General features: G+C 39.2%; 1 protein-coding gene and 2 non-coding genes across 3 annotated transcripts; 1 reads left to right on the forward strand and 2 right to left on the reverse strand.

Moving 5' to 3' along the window:
• Nucleotides 1-975: 975 nt before the first annotated feature.
• On the reverse strand, nt 976-1,058 carry LOC120361733 (small Cajal body-specific RNA 18). The gene has a single exon (XR_005577866.1).
• A 78-nt stretch (nt 1,059-1,136) lies between these two features.
• Nucleotides 1,137-1,275, reverse strand: LOC120361738 (small Cajal body-specific RNA 17). Its single transcript, XR_005577871.1, has one exon.
• A 202-nt stretch (nt 1,276-1,477) lies between these two features.
• Nucleotides 1,478-26,672, forward strand: ACAA2 (acetyl-CoA acyltransferase 2). The gene is made up of 10 exons (XM_010336833.2): nt 1,478-1,951; nt 10,268-10,434; nt 13,595-13,723; nt 16,101-16,217; nt 17,630-17,777; nt 19,276-19,451; nt 19,996-20,125; nt 23,092-23,162; nt 24,890-25,044; nt 26,248-26,672. The coding sequence occupies exons 1-10, from the start codon at nt 1,936-1,938 to the stop codon at nt 26,330-26,332; spliced, it is 1,194 nt and encodes a 397-aa protein (XP_010335135.1). The 5' UTR covers nt 1,478-1,935; the 3' UTR covers nt 26,333-26,672.

Consider the following 26,672-nt stretch of genomic DNA (forward strand, 5'->3'; position numbering starts at 1 on the left):
AAGCATTCTCTCATATATTTGCATGTTTTGATATACGTAAACCTTTCCCTGAATGGTTTTAGAATCCACTCATTAGTGACATTTCTCATTAGAGAAAACAGTACATTTGGAAAGACCTGCTGATGGAGGTCTGCGGTGGGAAGTTGTGATACTTAACCTTTCTTAAATATGTGGAGGGCAAATTGAATAGAAAAGCGTGTACAAAATTGAACACATTTGATTGCATGGATATTTTGCCTTAAAAAGAACTGTAAATGAATACTTAATGTATGTAGATGTCTTCATGGGTGTAGAGTACTAAGGTCTGCGTTTAAAAAAAAAAAAAAAAAAAGTAAGATGGAGCTGGGCGCAGTGGCTCCCGTCTGCAATCCCAGCACTTTGGGAGGCCGAGGCAGGCGGATCACAAGGTCAGGAGATCAACACCATCCTGACTGACACGGTGAAACCCCGTCTCTACTAAAAATACAAAACATTATCCGGGCGTGGTGACACGTGCCTGTAATCCCAGCTACTCCGGAGGCTGAGGCAGAAGAATCCCTTGAACCCGGGAGGTAGCAGTGAGCCGAGATTGCGCCACTGCACTCCAGCCTGGGTGACAAAGCAGACTGCGTCTCAATAAATAAAATAAAATAATTTTAAAAATAAGATGGTCTGATGGAAGAACAGGTGGATAGCAATAGAGCAAAATGTTAACAATTGGGGTACATAGGTGGTCGACATGCGTGCACTGTACAAGTCTTTCCACTTTTCTGTAAACTTGAAAGTTTTCATAATAAAAATTTGGATTAGAAAAACTACTGCAAGAGTGCCACCAAAGCGTTTGAAAAGCAGGATTCAAAGGCTGGCATTCGCTGACGACTCAGAGAAACCCACCCACCGCCCCCACGCCAAGAAGCCCTCGGCAGCCCGGCCTTCTGAGCCCTGGCACCGAGGGGCTCTCCGCCCCTCCCCCGCACCGGCCGCCTCCTGCTCGCCCGGCCTCAGTCTGTTCTCAGAACACACTCCATCACCTGGTTCCCAGAACTCAGATTGCGCAGTGGTCTCGTCATCATCGGCCAGAGCTCACAGTCACCGCGGCAGAGGCCCCACTAGACTGCCCTCCCGCCCCGCCTCGCCCGCTGCCCCTCACGCCCCAGCTCCGGGTCCCCCCGCACCACTCCGCTCGCCACGTTTTCATAATCCTCTCAGGCTCCGGGCAAGCGGCCCGCCATGGGACCTGATCATATAAGGAAAATACTGTGGGCTCATCTGGGGGCTGCAATGGGGACCGGAGAGCGCCCTAGCCTGCTACACTTGCCGCACCCCAACGGCCGCCCACCTCTCCGCCTCGGCCCCAGTACAGTACCCACACCCGATCCCGCGTCCCGCTGGGCGGCCTGAGCCTCTGCCCGACGGACTACGCAGCCGCCGGCCTCAGCCAATCCTGCCGCGCCGCCGCCGCGCCGGCCCCCGGGACTTCCGGTCTTGCCCGCAGCAGGCGGCAGCGGGCGCCCCGGCCCGGGCCGGATGGGCGCCTGCCAGCGTTTGGCGTTCTGTCTCCCAGTCGTCGTTTCAGCAGTCTCTGTAGCGGAGACCCAGGGGAACAGTCATTGCCTGTCGGGGCAGAGCCATGAGGGGTGAGAAGTGTCAAACCAAATTCTCTTGGTTTGGAAACAGAAGGACGAGGATGTCAGGAAAAAGTCCGCTCTCCAGGCGCTGGGGCCTCCCCGAGCCCCGCCCCCCGGGCCCCGGCGGACTGGAGCGAGGCGGGCAGCGGCGGGCGGGCTCGGATCCACTTACGCTGGGGCCCAGCTTGGGAGCCCCAGGAAATAGGTGAAAGGGAAAGGGCGTGGCTCTCGGGGCGTCACCCACTCTCTTGAAGTCTGGGTGACTGTGGGCGGCCGTTCAGCGTCCGCCAGACCAGAAGTCCGCGCCGTCGAGGACCCCGCCGCCACCATGGCTCTGCTCCGAGGTGAGCGCGGCCCCCTCCTCCTCTCCCTGCCCCTCGGGGCCCTGCCCTCCCCAGGCCAGGCCTCCGCCTCTGGCCGCCGCGGAGAGTGGTGGGTCGTGGGGTGAAGTTCGCTCAGCCTCCTCCGTTTGGGAGCCGACGAGATAAAAATCCAGCCCGAAAGGCTTGTTTGGGTTAAGGAGAAAACCGTTACTTATAAGGCGCTAGCGACGGGGATTTCGGTGCCAGTTCCTGTTGAGTTGAGATCAAAGTTTGCTTGCCTGTGACCTTGGAGGTCCTTCCTTTCCTCGCCTAACAGTGACCCCGCTAGTTCGAGTCCAAGTACCTGTATTAGGAAAAATATGGCGGCTCCGTAGGTCGCGGTCGCCTGCTGCGGGGCCTCGGTAGTCAGGGCTTCCCGGGTGAATCGATGCTGCCTGTCACCCGGGGGTGGCCTGGCCTGCAGAAATGGCAGCTGGTGTTCTGCTGGAAGACCTGCCCTGCTCCCTTTTCCTTTCTGTTGCTTTCGATTAGAGCAGTCACTCTTTACCTAAAGTATAGGATTATGAACTTGTTTAAAACAACTGTGTAATAACTCCGTTTTCAAAACAAAAGGGCACAGTCAGTGGAATCTTACTCTAAGGATGTACACCTGTGGAAGAGCATTCAGGTGGAACAACTATCAAGGCCCTGAGACAGGAAAAAGCTTGGCAGGATCTAAGAACCAAGCATTTTCGTGCTCCAGGGCCCTGTGGGCTCTGTAAGAAGGTGGGGTTTTGTTCCGTATTCGATGTAAGGCAATCCAAGGATTTAAAGACGGGTAATGACAGGATCTGATTTCCACTCTGTCCGGATTTGGGGAGGTCTTTGTAACGGCGAAGAGACCATTTAAGGACCTATTGTAGAGGTCCACGCAACAGCAAATGATGGGTTTGAGTCGTGGGGTGCAGTGTAGTTGGGAAGAAAAGGGGAGGGGTGAGTTGAGGTAGATTTGGAGGCGAATTTGATAGAACATAGATTGGATGTGGTGGGGTAAATGTAAGAAGGAAATGTTATGATGAAAAGTATCTGGTTTGGTGAACGGTGTTCATGATGATACCACTTAGGGAGTGAGGAAAACTGGGAAAGGAATAGATGTGGAAAGGAGGATTGAGAATTCAGTTTTAGGCAGAAAACTTTTTGGCGCTTGTGAAGCAGCCAAGTGGAGATGCCAGCTAAGCTTTGGTTAGGGGGATCTCAAAGTCAGAAGAACCAAAACTGCATGGTAACAAATCCCCAGGGAAAAATCGGCATTCTGAGACCAAATGCAGTGTTTACCGTTTCTTGCGACGTGGATTTCATTTGCCCTTGCCCTTCCTGACTGAATTTGATAGAAAGGTAGAGCTGCTGTTTCTCTCCAAGTGTTGTTTTTCCTGTACTGTCAGATGAGCACATCTTCTCCAGCCCTTTCTTGGAACTTCGTGAACTCACCGCACTCTGGGTTAATATGTCTCTTCATTGTCTTTGTTTTTGGAAATCTTCAGCTTCTGAATTTTCGAGTGTTTTAAAATGAGTGAGATTTCAATTTGGTGTTAAAGATTGTTAAGTTTTAGACCTTTAAATATCCACAGAAAGTTGACATCAAATGAAGGTTGATATGGTATCCAGTTTATGCAATTAAAAGAAGAAACCTTTAAACTTTAAACCTTTATAGTCTTTGTATCTGCGCATCCCAGATTATTTTTTAAAATATATTTAATAGAGGCACGCAGTCTCTACAAAAAATACAAAAATTAGCCAGGCGTGGTGGCACTCGCCTATAGTCCCAGCTACTCGGGAGGCTGTGGTGGAGGATTGCTTGAGCCCAGGAGGTCGAGGCTGCAGTGAGCCAAGGTCATGCTACTGCACTCCAATCTGGGTGACAATGAAATACCCTGTCTCCAAACAACCAAAAAACTCCAAAACCAAACATCTATATTTAAGAACATTTTCTGTCATCAAAATAATTGTATTAGTTCAGTTAAGGCCTTCCTTGAGCCAATCTTTACAGTCTGGGAGCATCAAGTAAGATGGAATACAGGTAAAGGGGAGGTTCTTTTTTTGTTTTTATTTTCCCACTCACACCCTTCCTTTGTAGATACTGCATATTTCACTACTAGCACTGCCCTCTCACAAATGCTTTCTTAGAATATGAGATATAGGGAGCAACATGTAAAAGGAACTTTGTAGAGAGACAAATGAAATTAGGCTCCATTGTTTCTGAGGAGAAGTCAGGGGTCATTTCCATGTATGCAGTATGTCGTTTTTATTTCCAGATGCTTTATGTTTTTGTTGTATTTGGATTTCAAAAGTTTGACAATGATGTGTCAAGCTGCTGGGGAAGGCAGTGTGGAGTGTTTTGTGTAGAGTTGGGGTTAACTAAGCTTGAATCTAAATTTACGGTTTTTAAATCAAATTTGGAAATTTCTTCTTTATTATTTCTGCAAGTTTTTTTTTTAATCCATTCTCTCTCCTCTCCTTCTATGACTGTAACTGTTGTTAGTCCTTGAGGTTCTGCCTGTGTTTTTTTTTCTGACAAAAAAAATTTAACGGACTTTGTTTTTGAGCAGCTTTAGCTTTTACAGAAAAATTGAGCAGAAAGTAAGGAGTATTACCATATGCTCCCTCACCCTATCCATCTCCTGTTAGTAACATCTTGCATTAGTGTGATACATTTGTTACAATCCATGAGCTGACATTGATACATTATTATTCACTCAAGTTCATATTTTGCATTCAAGTTCATTCATTGTTATTGAACAGTTCTACGGGTTTTGACAAATGTGCAAATGACTGATGTCAGTATTATAGTATCATGCAGATTAATTTCACTGCCCTAAACGTCATCTGTGTTCTACTTATTCATCCCTGTCTCTGAACCCCTATCAAGCACTCATCTTTTACTGTCTCCATAGTTTTGCCTTTTCCAGATATCATGTAGATGGAATCATACAGTATGCGGCCTTTCCAGACTGGCTTCTTTCACTTGGCAACATGCATTTAAGATTCCTTCTTTTTATGGCTTGATAGCTCCCTTCTTTTAAATTACTGAGTAATATTCCATTGTATGGCTGCATCACAGTTTGTTTATCCATTCACACATTGAAGTACATCGTGTTTGCTTCCAAGTTTTGACAATTATGAATAAACATTTGTGGGCAGGTTTTTGTGTGAACGTAAGTTTTCAAATCATTTAGGTAAATATAAAGGAACATGATTCCTGTATCATGTGGTTAGGTATGTTTAGTTTTGTAAGAAACTGCCAAAGTATCTTCCAGGCTGGCCATACCATTTGCATTCCCACCAGTAATGAATGAATTTCTGTTGTTCTACATCCTCACTAGCATTTCATGTTGTCAGTGTTTGGTATTTTAGCCTTTCTGAAATCCAGAAGGCTATAGTACTATCTCATTGTTGTTTTAATTGGCAATACCCTAATGACATATGATGTTGAACATCTTTTCATATGCTTATTTGCCAACTGTATATCTTCTTTGTTAAGATATCTGTTCAGGTCTTTTGCCCATTTTTAAATTGGGTTGTTTGGAGTTTTTTTTTAATTGCTAAGCTTTAAGAACTCTTTGTATGTTTTGGCTACCAGTTCCTTATCAGTTATTTGTTTTTGTAAATATTTTCTCAAAGTCTGTGGCTTGTCTTTTCATTCTCTTAACAGCGTATTTTGCAGAGCAGAAGTTATTTATTCATTTGTTTTTAGAGGGTCCTGCTCTGTCGTCCAGGCTGGAGTACAGTGGCGTGAATACGGCTCACTGTAGCCTTGACCTCCTGGGCTCAAGCAGTCCCCTCGCCTTGGCCTCCCAAATATCTGGGACAACAAGCACACACCACCACGCTCAGCTGATTTCTTCAGTGTCTGTAGAGACAGGGTCTCATCATGTTTTCCAGGCTGGTCTCAAACTCCTGGGCTCAAGCAGTCCTCCTACTTCAGCCTCCCAAAGTGCTGGGATTATAGGCATGAGCCACTGCACATAGCCAGAAAGTTTCCAATTTTAATGAAGTACAACTTAAGTTTTCCTTTCATGGATCCTGCTTTCGGTGTTACGTCTGAAAAGTTATCACCAAACCCAAAGTCATGTGGATTTTTCTCCTATGTTCCAAGAGTTTTGCATTTTTTATTTAAGTCTTTGTTTTCATTTTTGTTTTTTTAGATAAAATGTTTCACTCTGTCACCCAGACTGGACTGCAGTGACTTGATTGTAGCCCACGGTAGCTTTAAAGTCAGCTCCTGAATAGCTGGGCCTACAGGCACATTCCACGATTCCCAACTAATTTTTCACATTTTTTAGGGATGGGGATCTCGCTGTGTTGCCAAGGCTGGTTTCAAACTCCTATCCTGACACAGTCCTCCCGCCTCAGCCTTTTGAGTAGCTGAGATAATCGGCTTGAGTGATGGTGCCCAGCCCATTGTCAATGTTGAGACATTTTTGCCTGGTTTCATTTTGTTTGGTATAGGGATGTCTCGTTGTTCCAGCACTATTTGTTGGAAAAACTATCCTTTTTCCATTGAATTACCTTTCCGCCTTTGTCAGACCTTGAGGTTCTGGCATTGTTTTTCAATCTTTTTTTTTTCATCTATTCTTCAGATTGGATAATTTCTATCTATCTTCAAAGTGCTAAAATTTTCTCTTTTCAATTGTAGAATTTCCATTTTGGATTTTTATAGGATATATTTATTTGCTGAGATGTCCTGTTTTATTAGGAGCATATTTTCCTCTACATCCTTGAGCATAGTTAAAATAGAGGTTTTAAAATCCTTGTCTGCTAATTTCAGCATCTGGGTCTTCTTGGTTTGGTCTCTGTTGTCTTTTTTCTTGAAAATGAGTCTTTTTGGTTTGTTTGTTTCCTCATATGTGGATTAATTTTAAATTGTATTGTGGACATTGCATATGAAATATTGTGGAGACTGGATTCTGTTATAATCCTGCAGTCATAATTGACTTATAGATTGTTTGGCTATTTATTTTTTGTAGGCAGTTAACTCCCTGCACCCCCATGATAAACTGTGTTTCCCATTGTAGTGGGCAGCAGCTTAAATCTAAGTTTAGTTATTTTAGGCTTGGCTTAGGTGCTTGTGGTCTGACCTACACATAAATGGTTAAAGAGTCAGCCAAATATCTGGGCAGAGTTTATATGTGAAATTTGGACTGTCCCTCTGTGGTGCTCCTCTTTCCCAGATTCTTGCTCACTTAGCAGTGGCTATGCTTACCATGAACAATTTATTCTCTGATTCTTCAAGCCAATAAGACTATGAGTTTCTGAGTTCTAGCCATTCCATTCATCATGGATTGTTAGCCTTCAGGTTAGTTTCTATAAATTAATTGGGCATTTACCCTGTTGAGTTCCCTTCCTGCAAGTATCAACTCCTCCCCTTATCTGTCTAGTTTTGTTCATTTTCAAGACCTTCAGATAGTAGTTGTTCTTATAGATTGTCTGGAGTTTTTTATTGTTATCTGTCGGAGGATTGGTCAGATAGGAGCATAGTAGGCTATGACCAGAAGCAGAACTAATGACATTAGGAAGAAGGTATGGAAAGGGGAAAGAAGAATGAAATAAAACAAGCACTAATAGGCTAGGTACAGTAGCCCATACCTATAATCCTAGCAGTTTGAGAGGCCAAGGTGGGAGGATTGCTTGAGCCCAGGAGTTCAAGACCAGCCTGGAAAATACAGCAAGACTCCATCTCTACAAAAAAAAAAAAAAAAAAAAAAAAAAAATGTAAACATTAGCTAGGTGTGGTGGCATACACCTGTAGTCCTACCTACTTGGGAGGCTGAGGCAGGGGGATCACTTGAGTTGGTGAGGTCGAGGGTGCAGAGGTCGAGGCTGCAGTGAGCTGTGATCATACCACTGCACTCTAGCCTGGGATCAGAGCAAGACTGTCTCAGAAAAAGAAAACACTGATGTTAAAAAAAAAAAAAAGGCAGAGACTGTCAAGGAAGGAGGATGAGAGGAAACTTGAAAAGATTCAGGAAGGCATCCTGGTACAAAATTACCTATTTACCAGAATAAAACATTTGTAATGCACCAGACTAGTATTTATGGCCTTTTGTAACTATCTGAATATTTTATCTGTAAAGAATTGAGTGGATCTGTTGTAAATTACAGTTATGTATGTTGCTCCTAATACTCCTTTAGACTATAAATTTCTCAAAGTAGGAATTAAAAGAGAAGTTGATATAGAAATATTTTAGGCTAGTTTTGGTTTGACGAAAGAGCTCATAGACATAAACTGTAAGATTATTCTTAGATACCAATAGTGGTATAATGCTTGAATAGTCTAATTTGTAGGTCAGTATCTTAGCATATACCCATTGCCAAAAGTCCCATAATTTCTTGACAAGATGTGGAAATGTGAGCTTAGATTGTTTTAGAATAAAGTTAGTATATGCAAAAAAAGTGTACTGCATAATAAGTGTCCCCTCTATGTTAGCTGTAATATTTAACTTGCAGAGTTGTTGGGAAGATTAGCTTTTGTATGGAAAGTGATAAAATATCTAGTGTTTAGCAGCCCTAATGAATGTATGATGAAATGGCTGTAACTGATGCTGCTTACTGATAAGCCTGTTTTGCACTGTACAGCTGTATGATGTGAGTGGGTACCATTCACAGCATAATCATCATAGATCTGTACAGTCACAGGAATTTTTTTGGCAGATGGTAGTAGGCAATTGGGAAGGGGTGATTTTTATTTATTTGTACAAGGACACTGATTTAACTAATACTGATGCCGTAAATTTATAATCTTAGTTTGCATTAATAGATGTATAGATAATTCCTCTGTATTCTTTGTGCTTAGATAAAATGCATGCTATTTCTTTATATTCTAAGGGACACATTTGAATAGGATGTTGGCAAATTACAATGTCTTTAGAGGAAAGCAATCAGAGTTAATGTCAAATAAAGAACTGTTGAAGAAATGCCTTTTATTTACCTGATATGGGTTTCATTGGGTCTGGGGAATTAAAGGTTAGCTGACTTCAGATACTGGAGGTGGGGGATACACCTGTAGACGGTAACCTGTTTTGCCCATTTCTAAGAGTAAAATAAAATAGTTCAGGTTATTTGAAGTCTGTAACTTGAGTGATCCTGTGACTCTAGAAACGGTGATGTATATAATTCAAATTCAAAGCAGCATATATTCTAGAAACTACATCTCCATCTGTCTTGGTGCTTTTGGATAGAACTATAATTGGTGAATGAAAGACTTGGTGAGCTGAGTCAGTACAGAATAAAGAAATATTGTTATACCCAGGCAAGTTAGATATTAACAGCGCCATGCTCGGAGTTTAAATCATGAGTCATTTATTAATTAGCTGGTGACCGAGAGACAGCTAACACTCAAAATTCTCTCAGCCCCAAGAGAGGGGTTGGATTCCTTTTTATACCTTGCTTAAGGCAGGGGAGGGGGAACCTAGCTGGAGCAGAGTTTGCAGAAGCAGAACAAGCAAGTTAGATAAGGAGGCTGGTAACTAGGCAGCAGGAGGTTCTCATGATTGTTGATTTTCAAGGAGGGTATACACAAGTGGTTCCCATGATTGCTGGTTACCAAGGGGGGTATTTGGTACTTGCCATATAATCAATCAAGGGTGAGCATTCACAATGGCAAGTGGGTTTGCCAAGCAGGCTATGGTTACAAAGGTTATATGTTTCTGTAGTTCTAAGTAGCAAGACCCAGGTATGCACTTAAGGGAGGAGTGGCAGGAGGGGTGAGGCATAGATCAAGATGGAGTCTGTCTGGCTCTCAGCAAAATGGAGTCTGTCTGGCTAACACAGGGTAGGTTAGCACAATATCATTAGTTTATGTTGTCCGTTGATAGACACAATACTTCATGCAGTAGCATATGCTGCCTTAAAGTTTTCTGGCAGAGGTTTAGAGAGAATTTTTTGTCAGGAATTTTTAGAGGTAGTTCATATAGGGTGAATGGTTGACCTCAGACAACCCTGAGGCACCTTTGGAGATTCTTTTATTCTAATACTAGGCAATATACTCCAGCACATAGAAGGATTTTAGTTCTCAACAAATGTTTCTAGCATTGTGAAGCATCAGAGAACAAGAAAGTTGTCTAACCAGAATGGCTTTACATCGCAGCATGCAGTGCAGTTATTGGCACCTGCATGTAGATAATGATCAAACTGGCAATCCTTAAGACTCCATGGGTGTGACTTGTTCTAGTTATTACTGCTTGACAGAAATCTCCATGATCTAATTTAAAATTGTATAAGTTTTCACAGTGAGATTATTTGAAGCATTTAGAGGTATTTACTAATCTGTGATTATTTATAACTCTCTCCTTGTTGCAATAGGTGTGTTTGTCATTGCTGCTAAGCGAACGCCCTTTGGAGCTTACGGAGGTCTTCTGAAAGACTTTACTGCTACTGACTTGTCTGAATTTGCTGCCAAGGCTGCCTTGTCTGCTGGCAAAGTCTCACCTGAAACTGTTGACAGTGTGATTGTAGGCAATGTCTTGCAGGTTAGTAGGGTAAAGGAAGGTGTTCACTCCTATTGTTTCTTTAATCAGATTCTAAAAATAATTCCTTTAACATATCATTAAACAACTCTGTTATAAGTTAATAATAGCTACATACTTTAGTTACAAATTACTCAAATTTGTAATTTGAGTAATACTCTGACTCCAGAATCAATAGCATACATAATTCAAAGCATCATATGTTCTTGAAACTGTATGTCTGTCTGACTTGGGATGCATTTCAGTGCTTCCTAAATAGCAGATTGACTTCCTTGGCTTATGCGAATTTACTTGATTTTCTCTATATGGCACCTTAGTAAACACAAGCAATACAGGACACCTCCCCAAATTTGCTTACACATTGTAGGAGCTTGTTCAGTGTTTGTTGTAAGAAATAAGATGCTTCTTTACCCTCTGTCTTGCTATGTGTGATGTACAAAATCAGTCATTCATATGCAGGTAATTGAAAGTTCAGAATTCCTTTAAAGTATACAAACGTTTATTGGATACCTAGTTAGAGGCTATTATAGGTGCTATGGTACCCAAGGTGGACCAAAAGGAAGTAATAATCTACTGAAAGAGATAAGATACACACACACATCTTATGTATCTATCTACACAAACATATTTACGATATCTGTATTTAAAGGTGTCAGTGATGTGATCATTGCTAAAGGAAAGAGAATGACAATGGACATAGAAATCACTAGGCCTTGAATTTGAACTTTATTCTATTCATCTTGCCATTGTGTATCTTCACACCCAGAAAAAGCAGGGACTTTTTTCTTTGCAGTTACATCTGTTGAACCTATAATATTTTCATAAAGAATTTTTGAGGCCAGGCGCGGTGGCTCAAGCCTGTAATCCCAGCACTTTGGGAGGCCAAGGCGGGTGGATCACGAGGTCAAGAGATCGAGACCATCCTGGTCAACATGGTGAAACCCCGTCTCTACTAAAAATACAAAAAAATTAGCTGGGCATGGTGGCGCGTGCCTGTAATCCCAGCTACTCAGGAGGCTGAGGCAGGAGAATTGCCTGAACCCAGGAGGCAGAGGTTGCGGTGAGCCGAGACCATGCCATTGCACTCCAGCCTGGGTAACAAGAGTGAAACTCCATCTCAAAAAAAAAAAGAATTTTTGAGATTATCTTTTTTTAAATCTTGTAACTTTTACCTCTGACCTAAGAAGGCGTTAGAACAGATTTAAAAGAAATGGGATACTTTTGGGGTTGGTGTTTTCTAGAATGTATTTTAAAGGAGCTTTTTTCCTTCTACAATTCTATTTTTTCCCAGCGTGGATTCTCTCAAACTTTGTAACACAAAGTCACTATAAATAGGATCAGTTTCGTTGTATTTGTGTTTGTGATCCTAAAGACAGTCTTGCATTAAGTTTGTCAGGCCACGATAGAGTTTTCTTCTAAGGATCTTAAGTGCTTAACAGATAAATATTTTGAGTTAGGCCTTTATGGTTAAGAGATAACAGAATACGCTTCTAATAACATTTTACAAATACCACAAAGCTGGTTTTCTAATTGAGTTTACTATTATTAAATATCACTTGGAACAAATGAGTTTTACTTTATGCTTAGGAAACAATGAAATTCAATCTGGATTACTTTTTTTCTTCCCTAATTGCCCTGGCTAGAATCTCCAATGTTGAATAGAATTATAAGAAATGGATATCTTTGTCTTATTCCTGATTATATGGGGAAAGCATGCAGCTTTTCACCTTTACATATGATGGTAGCTGTGGGTTTTTTATAGATTCCCTTTGTCAGATTGAGAAAGTTGCCATCTATTCCTAGTTTGTTCAATGTTTTTGTCATGAAATGGTGTTGGATTTTGTCAAATGCTTTTCTGTGTTGACTGAGATGATCATGTACATTTTTTTATTCTGTTGATATGGTATGATGTATTATTTGACAAACCTTGGCAAAAGAATATCCATTAGCCAGTAATTTTTTAAATGTCATTAATTTGTAAAATAAGATAATTTCATCTCAGTCAACAAATGAAACGTTTAATTAGTGGATTGATGTTATACTGAGTTCCTCCCAATTCCATCTGTATTCAAAACCCTTAACTTATAAATGTGCTGAATTTGTTGAATTTTATTTTGAAAAACTTGAAACCTACACAGAAGTTAAAAGAATAATATAATGAACATCCTAAAATCCTGTACCTCGATGGACCAATTTTTATATTTTGTCAACTGTGCTTCTGCTCTTTCTATAATACAGGCTGTTAATGTTTTTAGTTGTTATTGCGGGGGGCGGAGGGGTGGGTGTTAAGTCAATTTTTTTACTCAAAGTGTGGTCCTTGGACTAGCAACATCAGCTTCACCTGTGAAATGGTTAGAAATACAGAATCTCAGGCAGACCTAGACCTGTTGATTCAGAACCTATATTTTATTATAACAAGATGCCCTGGTATGCATTTAAAGTTTGGTCAGTGGTGGTCTAGTCCTACCTCTTACTCTCCTGATCAGTCATTCATCTGTCTTATCCCTCAGTATACAGTCCTTAGCCTGTTTTACATTAGAATTACTTAGGATGCTTTTTAAGACTACTGATGCCCAGGCCCCACTAGTTTCGCCTTTCTACTTTAATTGATTTGCTTAGGAACTTGAACATGAGTATGTTAATAAAGCCTCCTAGGTTATTCCAGCCTGCAAACAAGGTTAAGAACCACAGCCCCAGATACTTCCTCTATTTAGGAGCATACTACTTTAGGATAGCCTATTCCATTTTTAAACAACTCTGTTATAAATTTCTCTTATATTAAGGACTTAATGGGATTTCTGTAAGAAGCAATCATCTTTAATATATTTGAAAACCAGTTGACCATGGTTACACAGCATTATGAATGTGTTTAAGTAATACCATTGAACTACATACACTTAAAAATGGTTACAATGGTAAGTTTTATGTGTATTTTACCACAATAAGAAACATAGAAAAAGAACCCAATTGACTAAATTATAGTTTTTATTCAGATCATAAACACATATTAGGTATATGCTGTACTTAGATGCCATTTCGTCCTAGCTTAGAGCCACATAGTTTATCATTTTTGATAGATTGTCAACATTTCCATGTTATTTTATGCTTATTTTTAATTCCAGATTTATAGAGGAAATTATTTTTCTTTTCCTTCTCTGTTCAGAGTTCTTCAGATGCGCTGTATTTGGCAAGGCATGTTGGTTTACGTGTGGGAATCCCAAAGGAGAGCCCAGCCCTCACGATTAACAGGCTCTGTGGTTCTGGTTTTCAGTCTATTGTGAATGGATGTCAGGTATGGACAATATTTTTTTTTAATTCTCTGAAAACATTTTAGTAGGTACTAGAAGAGATGTCCTAGCACTTTAGCTTATCTTATAATGCTGACTAGAAGTCAATATTTGATTTTTCTTAGAAAAAATATTCACAGGAAGAAAATAGTTTCTTAAAAGCTAAGAAGGAGGATCACTTGAGCCCAGGAATTTGAGACTAGCCTGAGAATATAGTGAGACCTCATCTCTACAAACAAACAAAATTTTTTTAATTAGCTGGGTGTAGTGGTACATATCTGTAGTCCCAGCCAGTTGGGAGGCTGAGCTAGGAGGATTGCTTGAGCTCTGGACATCAAGTGAACCGTAATCATACCACTACATTCCAGCCATGGGCAACAGAGTAAGACCCTGTCTCTGGAAAAAAAAAAAAAAAAGACTAATAATGAACCTGAAAGTGGAATAAGCCTGTCACAAAATGACAAATACTTTATGTTTCTACTTCTTTGAGATACCTAGAGTAGTCAAATTCATAGAGACAGAAAGTAGAATGGTGTTTCCAGGGGCTGGTAAGGGAAAGTTAGTATTTAATGGATATGGAGTTTGTTTTTGCAAGAAGAAAAGTGTTCTGGAGATGGATGGTTCCGAGATGGATGGTTGCATCACAGTATGAATACACTTAATGCCACTGAACTGTATACTTAAAAATGGTTAAAATGGTAAGTATTACACATACTTTACTAATATTTATTTATTTGTTTTTTTTTGAGGCGGAGTTTTACTCTTGTTGCCCAGGCTGGAGTGCACTGGTGTGACCTCGGCTCACTGCAACCTCCACTTCCCAGATTCAAGTGATTCTCCTGCCTCAGCCTTCTGAGTAGTTGAGATTACAGGCATGTGCCACCATGCCCTGCTAATTTCGTATTTTTATTAGAGATGCGGTTTCTGTTGTTCAGGCTTGTCTTGAACTCCTGATCTCAAGAGATCTGCCCACCTTGGTCTCTCAAAGTGCTGGGATTACTGGTGGGAGCCGCTGCGCCCAGCCCTCCTACAATGTTTTTTAAAGTTAGTATGTTCATCATTCTTTTTGAGTGCTTCTTTGTAAATCGAGGCACCCTGCTAGCTTTACATTCAATATCTCATTTAATCTTACAGCCATCCTGTGAACCAAGAACTTGTTGTTATTCTCATTTTACAGGCAAGGAAACTGATTATTAAAGCCATTGATGTTACTGAGTCATGGAATTTGAACCCAGGTCTGTGAGAGTTACCTGTGAGGCACTGAATAAAGACTGAGGCAAGCAGGAGAGCTCAAGAATTTAGGAGATAAGGAAATATGTTTTATTGCAGTGGAAGTGAATGATGCTGTTAGTAGAAGTACAAACTTAGTTTGACATTTTTAAAGGACAGTTGGTTAAATACATTTGTTTCTTTGAGCACAGGGGAAGAGAGTACAGTGAAATCCAATTTTATTTGTAAAAGTCTTCATTTTATTACAAACAAAATAAGAGCCAGAGGGGTGTTTTAATGAATAAACTGTTTTCACATTAATTTTTATCTATAACAGTGTATCTTAAATAGTGACCTCAGTTTTCCTAGTAGTAATTTTAAGAACTATCATGTTCTTAGAAGCTCATTTTTTTGCTGTTTTTCTGAGAAAGGCAAACAGTGGAAAGTGCTAGAAGAATGAAATGACTTCCTTTTTATGAGCTATCTAGATTAAACTAGTTCTTGTAAATCTCTGGGATATATATCTATTAATGGGACAAATTTTTCTTTTGCCTGGTTTTTTTTTTTTTTTTTTTGGAGACAGAGTCTGGCTCTGTCACTAGGCACCAGGCAGGAGTGCAGTGGCGCAATCTCACGTCACTGCAACCTCTGCCTCAGGAGTTCAAGCAATTCTGCCTCAGCCTCCTGAGTAGCTGGGACTACAAGGCGCGCGCCACCATGCCCAGCTAATTTTTGTATTTTTTAGTAGAGATGGGGTTTCACCATGTTGGCCAGGATGGTCTCGATCTCTTGACCTTGTGATCCACCCGCCTCAGCCTCCCAAAGTGCTTCTTTTGCCTTTTTAATGGGTTTATCCTTTATTATGTGTTGTACGTTTATGTCAGACATTAATATCTCTGCTGATTTTCAAGATTTATATTGTGTTAAGAATTAATATTCTTAGCCAAATGTAGGTAGGGTCTGTTAGGCAAACATGATTGAAACCTTTTAGTTTTCTCCCCCTATATCTCCCTATATCTTGGTAATGGATACTTTAGCATTTCCTTTTGAAATACTGTAAGCCAGGGCAAAATATTTGTTAGAATTACCATTAATTTGTAAAATCAGTGTGTTTCTTAATACATTGTTTGGGTATGGTAAAAGGAGTTTTTATTGTTGTTTGTTTTTAAATAGGAAATTTGTGTGAAAGAAGCTGAGGTGGTTTTATGTGGAGGAACTGAAAGCATGAGCCAAGCTCCCTTCTGTGTCAGAAGTGTGCGTTTTGGAACCAAGCTTGGATCAGATATCAAGGTTGGAACCATAAAAACTTTAAATAATTAGTTCTTATTAGCATTACATAAGTAATTTTAATAACATACCTTTTATGGGAGAGAAAACTAATTTTGAAACCAGTTTTGTTGATGAGGATTGGCAAGATTTGAATGATCTGAAGTTTGTAAACTATTTCTTTTTTTTTTTTTTTTTTTAAAGACAGGATTTCACCATGTTGGTCAGGCTGCTCTTGAACTCCTGACCTCAGGTGATCCGCCTGCCTTGGCCTCCAAAGTGCTTGGATTACAGGCATCAGCCACCACGCCCAGCCTGTAAACTATTTCAAAACTCTATTTTGGTTGTTAGTTTTGACATTTTAACCCAAATGAAATTAGATTCTTTCTCAGCAGAACTTTAGTAGTGTAATAATTATCCTGTGTAAGGGGCCATAGGCATGGGAGAGATGGAAGAAGGGAAGAAGTAGATTTAAAAGATAGGCAAGAGAGTGAAGTAATCTCTTTAAACAGTTAGTCATCTGAGTAATTAAATTTTTCACAGAATAGATTTCTTCTTCTTCACAGAAAACTTTATCTTTGAATACAGATTATATTGTCCCAAATCAAACAAATACTGATTCTTTTATCTTTGAGAGCTACAACATGAGAATGAAACAAAGTTTTCTTCTCATTCCCATGTGAAAGGGTTACTGACATTTTATATCTTTTAGCATTTTCAATAGTAATGTTTGACTTACACTGTTCACCCAGTTTCTCACCTAGCCTTTTTGGAAGTTGAAAGGAAAAGAGAATCTGAGTATTTTAGCCACCAAACAAATTTGAGAAATCCTTTACAAAGACAGGTCAGTGAGTCAAACGTTGATGGGGCAGCAAAATGGGGCGCACTTCCCGAAGACTCTACTTAAATAATAATTAACAACCTTTCTGTAACTCTGGGAGCCTGTCCCAAGTTCTTTTCAACTGCATAGTAACTGTTAGAACGAACTATTCCTGTCACCGAGGCACAGGATGAAAAAGAAACACAAATATACTCTTTATTAAAGAGCTCAAAGCTGGTTTACAAAGGTGGTTACAAGAAAACATTGCATGAAAACTCTTTGTCAGGTTTTCTACAAAATATGACCTTGAGGCTTTAATTTTTGATGGTAAGATAATTTCTGTGATCTCACCATACACATCTAGTCCTGTTGGCTGTCCTTAGACCCCCACATTTAGAGAGGGGCAGAGAATATGTGCATTTTATTGTGTGACATTGAATGTTTTCAAAAACATTGCATTAAAAAAAAAAAAAATCCCAGAACTGAATATGAATAGTAATAGCAAATGTTTATGAGAAAGTCTTAATTTTGTTTATGAGAAGTATTGATTAAATAAAGGAATTATATTACTTTTTAAAGGTAATGCCTTAACAAATCACTTTATTAATGTCTTTAGCTGGAAGATTATTTGTGGGTAGCATTAACAGATCAGCATATAAAAATCCCCATGGCAATTACTGCAGAGAATCTTGCTGTGAAACACAAAATAAGCAGAGAAGAATGTGACAAATATGCTCTGCAGTCGCAGCAGAGATGGAAAGCTGGTGAGTGAAACTGGAAAATGTCAATATTTATAGAATATAGGAAATATTTTCATCATTTCTATTACAGTGATATAATATAAATCATAGCTTTAAGAATTTTTACATCATCTTTTCATTATTCCTTTGTTTTTAGATGATCAGCTACTTAATTATTGCAAAATTAACTAGAAATTTCTCTTTTGAAAAAGTTAATGCTACTTAAAAGATGGTATTGCTACTTGGCCCTAGATGGACCCTTGAATTTTGTGCTGAACTGGTCCTGTTTTCAGTGGAACATGCTGAGGAATATGATACACTCTGTCAGAGGTGATAACTCACTATGACAACTGGAATACAGAGGATGTCCTCTCCCACGAGCTGTATCATCATAATCACAAGAAGGGGTAGTGTGTTTGGAAAGACCCACTGGGTCTTCTATGCTTTCCTTCTCCTACTCCTAACTAAGAATCATTGCACCTGACTCAGAACTAGTCCAAGACTCTAGAGTGCCCTAGTGTAGCACAGCAGGTTGCTACAGAGCCAGTCCAAAAATAGGCAACATGATAGCAGTTGTTTTATCAGTGCAGCAAGTTGAAGAAATGTGATATTTTAAAAATTAAACTGTTAAAGCAAGTGGAAACTCTTATTTAGGAATATTAAATGCTTGAAGCAATGTGAATAAAGTCCATCTTAGCATTTCAGAAGGATAAGTGGAATAGAGCTGATGCCATGCAACTCATCTGTGCTTTTTAGTTACATGTTCATAGTGGAAAAGGATTAGTCTAGAAATCGAGAGTTATCAGTTCTATTTCTAGCTCTACCATACACAAGTTATCAAGCTCAGTCAAATCATTTATTCACTGAACCTCTGTAAAATAGAGATAACAGTATTTACCTTCCCTGTTTATCTAATAAATAAGGTTGTTTTCAAACCAAATAAAGGCATATAAGGAGAGTATTTTGCCAATTATAAAGTGATATAGCAAAATTAAGGAGGGTATTACCCTATTTCTGAAGCTGTAGATTACTACAGTACATTCTAGTCAGTGGAGGTCAAAATAGGTAAGATGGTTTACTTGTATTAGTGATCGCTCTCATAATTTCTTCAGGTTGCCTATCACTATTAAGTTTCAGTTAGATTATTTTATGGCATAGACAACTTGGTAACTTTTTAATTAAGCATCTCACCAAAAGAAGTTTAAAAGGGGCATTAAATCCATTTGGTGCTATTACATCTATAGCTAACAGACAAATGCTGCTAACAGTTTTAGCAATGCCTCATAAAAAAAATTGTGGTTAAAAAAATTAAAATACAATTTTTAAAGATGCAACATGCATCTACATAAACACATGACAGTATTGTAAATCCTCCAATAGGGAAGGTAAGTTGCGTAAGTAAATAATAAAGACTCAAATTAAAGCAGATTGTGAGGAAAGGGTAGATCAGAGATTAAATTGAGGAATATTTATTTTCATATTTCTTTTTTTTATTCTTATGATAGTCTTTCTACTATTTTAGCTAATGATGCTGGCTGCTTTAATGATGAAATGGCACCAATTGAAGTGAAGACAAAGAAAGGAAAACAGACAGTGGAGGTAGATGAGCATGCTCGGCCCCAAACAACCCTGGAGCAGTTACAGAAACTTCCTCCAGTCTTCAAGAAGGATGGAACTGTCACTGCAGGGAATGCATCGGTTGGTATCCCCACGGATTAGCTTGAATTCTTCCTGATGTGGTCAACACAAAATAACCACGAAATATCTTGTAAATACTTTTTATGCCAGTCTTTGTTTAGCTTAAACTAATGGTGTTCATATTCAATTAATTTGGTTTTTGACAGTCCCACACAAAATCTTTTCATATTTATAGAATGCTCTTCTGCTTTCTTAGTTTTTTTTCAGAACGTTGGAAAGAAATCTATCCGGTTTATTATTTGGCTTTCAAACTTTTTTTTCTCATGCATACAGTTCATCAGATTTCTTCTTACATCTACTCACATCTAGATAAAAGTTTTTCCTTGACACCCTTTTCCTTTTCCTTTAGTAAAGTTGTATTCTGTGTCTTTAAATATCTCCTTCATGATGAAGGAGTTCTAATTGTATCCCACATTGTGCAATGGCTTCCTATGTACTGCCATATTCTTAATACTACTCCAACAGTAATACTACTCCATTAGTTCAAACCTGGATTAACTGGATTATTTTAGCTTTTAGATAATCTAGTATTTTTATTTTCAAGGGGATAGCTGATGGTGCTGGAGCTGTTATCATAGCTAGTGAAGATGCTGTTAAGAAACATAACTTCATACCACTGGCAAGAATCGTGAGCTACTTTGTAGCTGGATGTGATCCCTCTATCATGGGTATTGGTAAGTTTGTAGTAAAACAAACTGGTTCTATAATATTTCTGGAAATAAATCTTCTAAAAAGGCAGCCAAACCAAGGTCACCTGTGGAGAAAAGATTGGTAATCAGTTTAAACAAAAAATCTTTATGATGAACTGTCCTAGACACAATAGAAAAACCAAGACCATGTAGACTCCAAGTAGGCAGTAATCATATCTTAGTGTCCATTTGAGATTTAAAAAATCAACACACAGTAATCATATCTTATTGTTCCTTTGAGATTTTAGAAATCAAGACACAGAAAATAACATAATTACATGATCCTGAGAGAAGAAAATATGAGATAGGAGAAATCCTGGGGTGAAATGGAGAAGCCTGTATGGAGAAGGTGGTACTGCAGCATCTTGCTGGTTGTTTTAAACACAATCCAGGTACCTCATTCAGTCTTCCCATGTCTCCAGTAAGGGACATGGGAATGCCCTTTGTGAATGAGAAAATTGAGGCTTAGGGAGGTTGTCTTGTAAGGTTCCAAATCAGTGACAGCCAGGGTATGAATCCAAGTCTCTCTGAATTCAAGTGCTCTCTTCACTGTGAGTTAAATGCATAGTCTTGGGAAGTCAAAGTAATATTCCTCTTGCTCACGTATTAGCAAAATAAAGAATTATAAATAGTTATTTAGATTAGTAAAGTACTAGCCGGAGAAAATTTGGAACTCTATAAACCTGTATCGTCTTGGTTTAAAATACTTGGTTTAGAAGTAGAACAAAGAGCTTTTTTGCTGGATACACTAGGAACCATGCATGATGCTGAATTTTAATAGTTGCTGTCATTATTCTCTGGGGAAACAGGGAACAAATTAGGTGCCTCACTTGGAAAAATAAAATTTGGTGCTCAGTAGCTTTGAGCCATCTCACCTGTAACCTCCCACTCTAAGGAAAAGCCTGCCTTAGGGTGTAGATTTCAGATTGTTTATAGGTCCAAGTGTTTTTCTATCAGCCTAGCCCTTTTTTGAGTAACTAAATTGTTTTCTGAGGTGGATTCCAAGAGAGGAGGAGGATAGCCTGTTACTGACCTGCCATCTCAGAGATCCTTCAGTGTAAGCCTACAGGTCCTACTTGAACAATAACCACCTATGCTGATTTGGGAATAAAACTCAACCACATTTGCTGCCATGTCCATCAGAGAAGACATATCTCTGTACAGAATTCCTAAGAAAGAAAGCTGGCATGCTCATATCTTGTCATCTTTCACTATGTGCCTCAAATTTATGTCAGCAAGAACTGCAAGATATTACGGCATTTATTATTTTGATATCTAGAGCAGTGGTTCCTAACCCCAGATGATTGTCAAAATCCACTCATAACCCCAACACCCTTAGATTTTGTGTCAGTAGATCCAGAGTGCAGCCCAAGAGCAGAGGTTTTTTTTTTTTTTTTTTTTTTTTCAAGACAGAGTCTTGCTCTGTCACCCAGGCTGGAGGGCAGTGGTGCAATCTCGGCTCACTGCAACCTCCACCTCCTGGTTTCAAGTGATTCTCCTGCCTCAGCCTCCCCAGTAGCTGGGATTATAGGTGCCTGCCACTGTGCCTGGCTAATTTTTGTATTTTTAGTAGAAATGGGGTTTCTCCATGTTGGCCAGGCTGGTCCCAAACTCCTGACATCAGGTGATCCACCCACTTCAGCCTCCCAAAGTGGCTGGGCTTACAGGTGGGAGCCACCACCCCCAGCCCAAGAGCAGATTGTTTTGTTTTTTGTTTTTTTTTTTTTTCCCCATACAGTTAGATGCTTTTGATGATCAAACAAATTTATGTGACATAGGTTAGTTATTTTATACTTCTTTTTCAGTTTAACCTTATTTAATAGGTTCTGATAGATTAGCATACTCGGTGAGCAAAGAAAGTGTGGTTTTCCTTCCTTCTATTCCTGGGCTTGAATAATTGTCCTAAAGTACAATGAATGCCACTGTGGTAGGATTGTCATTTTTCCTGAGGGCTTGAACAGAGCTGTACGTTCTAAGTGTCCCACAGTATCACTTCACCTAGAAGCCTGGCTGTCACTTATGTATAGTGATGGGATTAAACAAGGTAACTACTTGAAGCATCCCAGATGAATAAGCAGGGAGAATAAGTTATTGAGTATCTAATGGGAATTATAGCTAACTATATCTAACTTATAAGAATATTGGTTCCTCAGTTCTGTGGTTACCTAATGGATAGCAATCCTTAGCCCTGCAGAATAGCTACAGACCAAGAAAAAGGGGGAAGCCACGACTTGAAGAGAACAGCAGTGGTTCTGAGGAAGGACACAGCTATATAAAGACAGCACTCCCTGGAACTCCTCAGGGGTGGCAATGGTGGAGGTTGGTGGGTGGAATTTTGAGCCTCTTCAGCTGGAGCAGTTCTGGCTTTATCTTATTTGGCTTCATATGCAGAAGGAATTCTGATGCTAAAAGAGAAAAAGGTCGAAAACCAATTCGGAGTACTACTGATGAGTACCTTGATGCTCAGAGAGATGCACAAAGTCACACAGCTATTAGTGGCAGCAACCAGACTAGAAATAAGGTCTCCTTTTCCTGACAAGAATACTAAACCTTCCTCATCCCAGTAAATAACAGAGTGGTCTGGGAAGAGTCCTTTAAAAATGAAGTTACGGACTAGCAGATTGTTACAGTTGATTCTGAGTTAAAGTAAACATACTGAGTTGTGCTTCCTGTGTTGTTTCGGCAAATAAGGAAGTATGTATAATGGTCTGAACATCGTCCACCCTTCCTTTTATGTGTCTGTCACCACTGTTGGCTACTTCATCCCCTGACCAGGCTGGATGACTGATGATTTACTATTGACTACCCATCTCATTTTCACATTTTCTTGCTTTAGACAAAGAGAATCTGGAATTGGATCCTGTAGTAAATCGGTAGCCACATGGAACTGGCACTTTAAATTGAAATGCAGTAACTGGATAGTCCTAATCAATAAGCACATTCTTTTATAGGTCCTGTCCCTGCTATCAGTGGGGCACTGAAGAAAGCAGGACTGAGTCTTAAGGACATGGATTTGGTGGAGGTAAGCGTTCTTTTTTTTACAACGTGAACAAACCACATACTTTTATAACATAAATGGCTTTAATTTGGTCTCATCACTCTTTGCATTTCATTGTAGTTAGCTTTTCCAAATGATGTACATCTCAATGAATATTAGCTTCATGAGATGCTTTGCGTTGGTGCTTTTCCTTACCTAGTTAAAATCTTTTACTTATATTTGAATATTCGACCTGCCTGATTTCCCCTACTAAAGTATAAATTCCTGGAAATTTCTTATAACCAATTTTTCCCTACTAAAGTATAAATTCCTGGAAATTTCTTATAACCAGTTTTACAAAAATTGGTTATATTTTAGACTATTAACATGCCTGTTGAATATTATATAAGGTGGAAGAAAAGTAGCTTTAATTTTATATATTAAAGTGAAAAAATATATGTAAAATAATTGACATAATAGAAAAGCAGTATCTAGTGCCAAATCTACACGTTTCTTGCCCTTCTCCCCAAATAGAGCCCCTCCCTTAAATGTGTCTGTGGCTTTTATACCATAGTTGTAGCTTGATTTGGGATGCACCTATCATAATTTTTGACACTGGACTTAAATTTATTGATAGAGTAATTTTTTCCTAAATGTTAGTATTATAACTAAAATGTCTTAAGCATTTAACATAATTAAAAGAAGAGGTGGAAGCAACACTTAAAGATGACTGTTTATGTTCCACACTTTGAGTATTTGAAAATTTTAGGTGATTAAGCATGTGCTGCTTGGCATTGGGAAATAACTAACAGAACAAAAGAAATCTGTCTATTTAACTTGATAGAGAAGAGGTAGGCACAAGTGTGATTTCCTCTCTATGACAGTCTCTCACCCAAGAAATCATGATTTCAGACAAATGGTTTATCCTTAAATCTCTTCCACTTTTAGTAGTTCACAGTTCAGAGCCTCAAAGTATAGAATAAAGATAATGGTGGATCTAAGCACAAATAAGGCACCATCTTGAGAGACCACAAGGTATAACAGGAAAGAGCACAAGACTGAATTTTATCCCAACTCCGCAAAAGTCACCTTAAAATGAATTTCCTTATCTATAAAATTCCTGAATTAAGATAATACAGTACTATAAACTTGAAGTAAAGTAATTGCCAGTTTGGGTAAGTATAATATAATGATACTTTTCAATTATGCCATATTTCAACATAGTAACTAACCATTCCCTTTATGTATCTATGTGGCTTTGAAGGTTTATTCTTGGTTGTGTGTCAGCTTCTTGGAAGGATAGCTCCATAATAATAATAATAATAGCAGCCACTTAATGAGTACTTGTTTCAGGTAATACACTGGACACTTAATACCCATGCTTTTATTTAACCTTGACAGTGACTCTTAGCACGATACCACAGTCAGATTTTCACATGCAGAAATGTGAATTTAAAGAATATATACAAGGTCACACACTAACAAATGATATAGCCAATATTTGAACCATCCATCTAGTTCTAAAACCTATGGGCTTTCTACAATATCCTGCTGTATCTAGTCTGTGTCCATTTATGGGATTACTGAGAATTTCCTCTAAGGGATGCATTTGACTAAAAGTATTATTTAGTAAATATACCAATTTCAAACCTGATAGCTTTATACGGAATTGAAGATAAAATATCTTTGCGAGGTAATTTAAATAGGAAGAAAAAGCAGAGTCTGCTATTGATAGGACTGGACCTTGTTAGTGCTTTAATTTTTGTTTTAAGGTGAATGAAGCTTTTGCTCCCCAGTACTTGGCTGTTCAGAAGAGTTTGGATCTTGATCCAAGTAAAACCAATGTGAATGGAGGAGCCATTGCTTTGGGTCACCCACTGGGAGGATCTGGATCAAGAATTACTGCACACCTGGTTCATGAATTAAGGTACTTGCTAGAAATAGCTGCATTTCAGATTTGCTGTTCTTTATAGAAATGCATGGATTTAGTATTCCCCAGAACAATCCAGCATTTTTCATTATCCTTTGTGTCTCCTGCACTGGCTCTTACCAGGAACAAGCTACTTGGGCAGTGCTTTCCATCTGGTCTTATAGATGAGTCAGAGTTAGCGTGTTAGTGGCTCTGCACTTAGGAACCAAGCTCTTCATCTGTGTGTCCAGTCTCTGTGCACTGTGTGGCCACTCAGCATGTGTTCGCTGCGTGAGCAGATGATGAGGCCTGGTTCTTATGGCACTTGTCTTTTAGTGCCAGTTATAGGAGTAAAATAAATTTATTTTGGAAAAAATAAAAGTACTGAGTACTGATCTGGATGCCATCATTTATGAAACTTGGTCTGAGCTAAGTTTTTATTTTCACGGGTTACAGGAGGAGCTTTCTGTGTGTGTTTGGTACTTCTTAGTTTTGATGGAAGAGCTCCTCCTCCTGTTACTATGTATTTTTGGAACATTTTGCTCTGCAGAAAAATTGCAAACAAAACCAAGTAAATCAGGCTGAAAAATAACTCTGACTCCCTGTTAGGCCAGGGGAAATGCGACTCTTATTTCACTTAATGATTCATTGAGTTGAAATGAGTGATTGACACATATAAAAATAATTCCTGGATAATTTTCTCAGTCATCATCTTAGGAGTGAGGAGTACTTTAAAAGAATCTAATTTTTATGACAGGGACATGAATAGTTTCTAAATTATCTGCCCTTTCATAGGGATAAACTTTATTAATTATGTATCTTCTAAGGTGCCGCGAGGCTGTCACACCATATAAATCAAAGGAGCTGAATATTCATTTTCTTTCCCAGCTTCTGCTGTTTATCAATTTACCTCCTCTTCTCACTCCTTTCCCATAACACATGCAAGCTTGTATATGTGTTTCAGGTCCTCTAAACCTAAATCCATTCATCTCCTTTTTATAGTGCCTCTCTCTTCTGTGTTTGCTTGCTTGCTTTCTTTTTTTTTGATAATAAACTTTCAGCTTTCCATGTTGTAATTATAAACCAATATTGAGGACTGGGGAAAAGATCGAGCAGATGAGCTGAATAAGAATGAATAGTGCAAATGTGATTGTTATTAGTTCTATTTAGTTAATTAATTTTTTATTAGAATAGATTTTAGTCACTTTCTTTCTTTCTCAGGCGTCGAGGTGGAAAGTATGCCATTGGATCAGCTTGCATTGGAGGTGGCCAAGGTATCGCTGTCATCATTCAGAACACAGCCTAAAGAGACCAGCGAGCTCTCTCTGACCCACTGTTACTCTACTTGGCCAGGCCACAGTAAAACAGGTGACCTTCAGAGCAGCTGCCACAACTGGCCATGCCCTGCCATTGAAACAGTGATCAAGTTTCATCAAGCCATGGTGACACAAAAATGCGTTTATCGTGAATAAGAGCCCATGCTAGAAGTACGTACTCTCAGATTTGTACTAGTGAAATATGTATTTCTCAACTAAAAGTCAACTATAGAAGACATTAAAAGAAATTGTATTCTTGCCAAGTAACCACTACTTCTGCCTTAGATAATGTGATTATAAGGAAATTAAATAAATGTTGCCTTAACTTCA

The sequence above is a fragment of the Saimiri boliviensis genome, chromosome 13, assembly GCF_048565385.1.
Source record: "Saimiri boliviensis isolate mSaiBol1 chromosome 13, mSaiBol1.pri, whole genome shotgun sequence".
NCBI lineage: Eukaryota > Metazoa > Chordata > Mammalia > Primates > Cebidae > Saimiri > Saimiri boliviensis.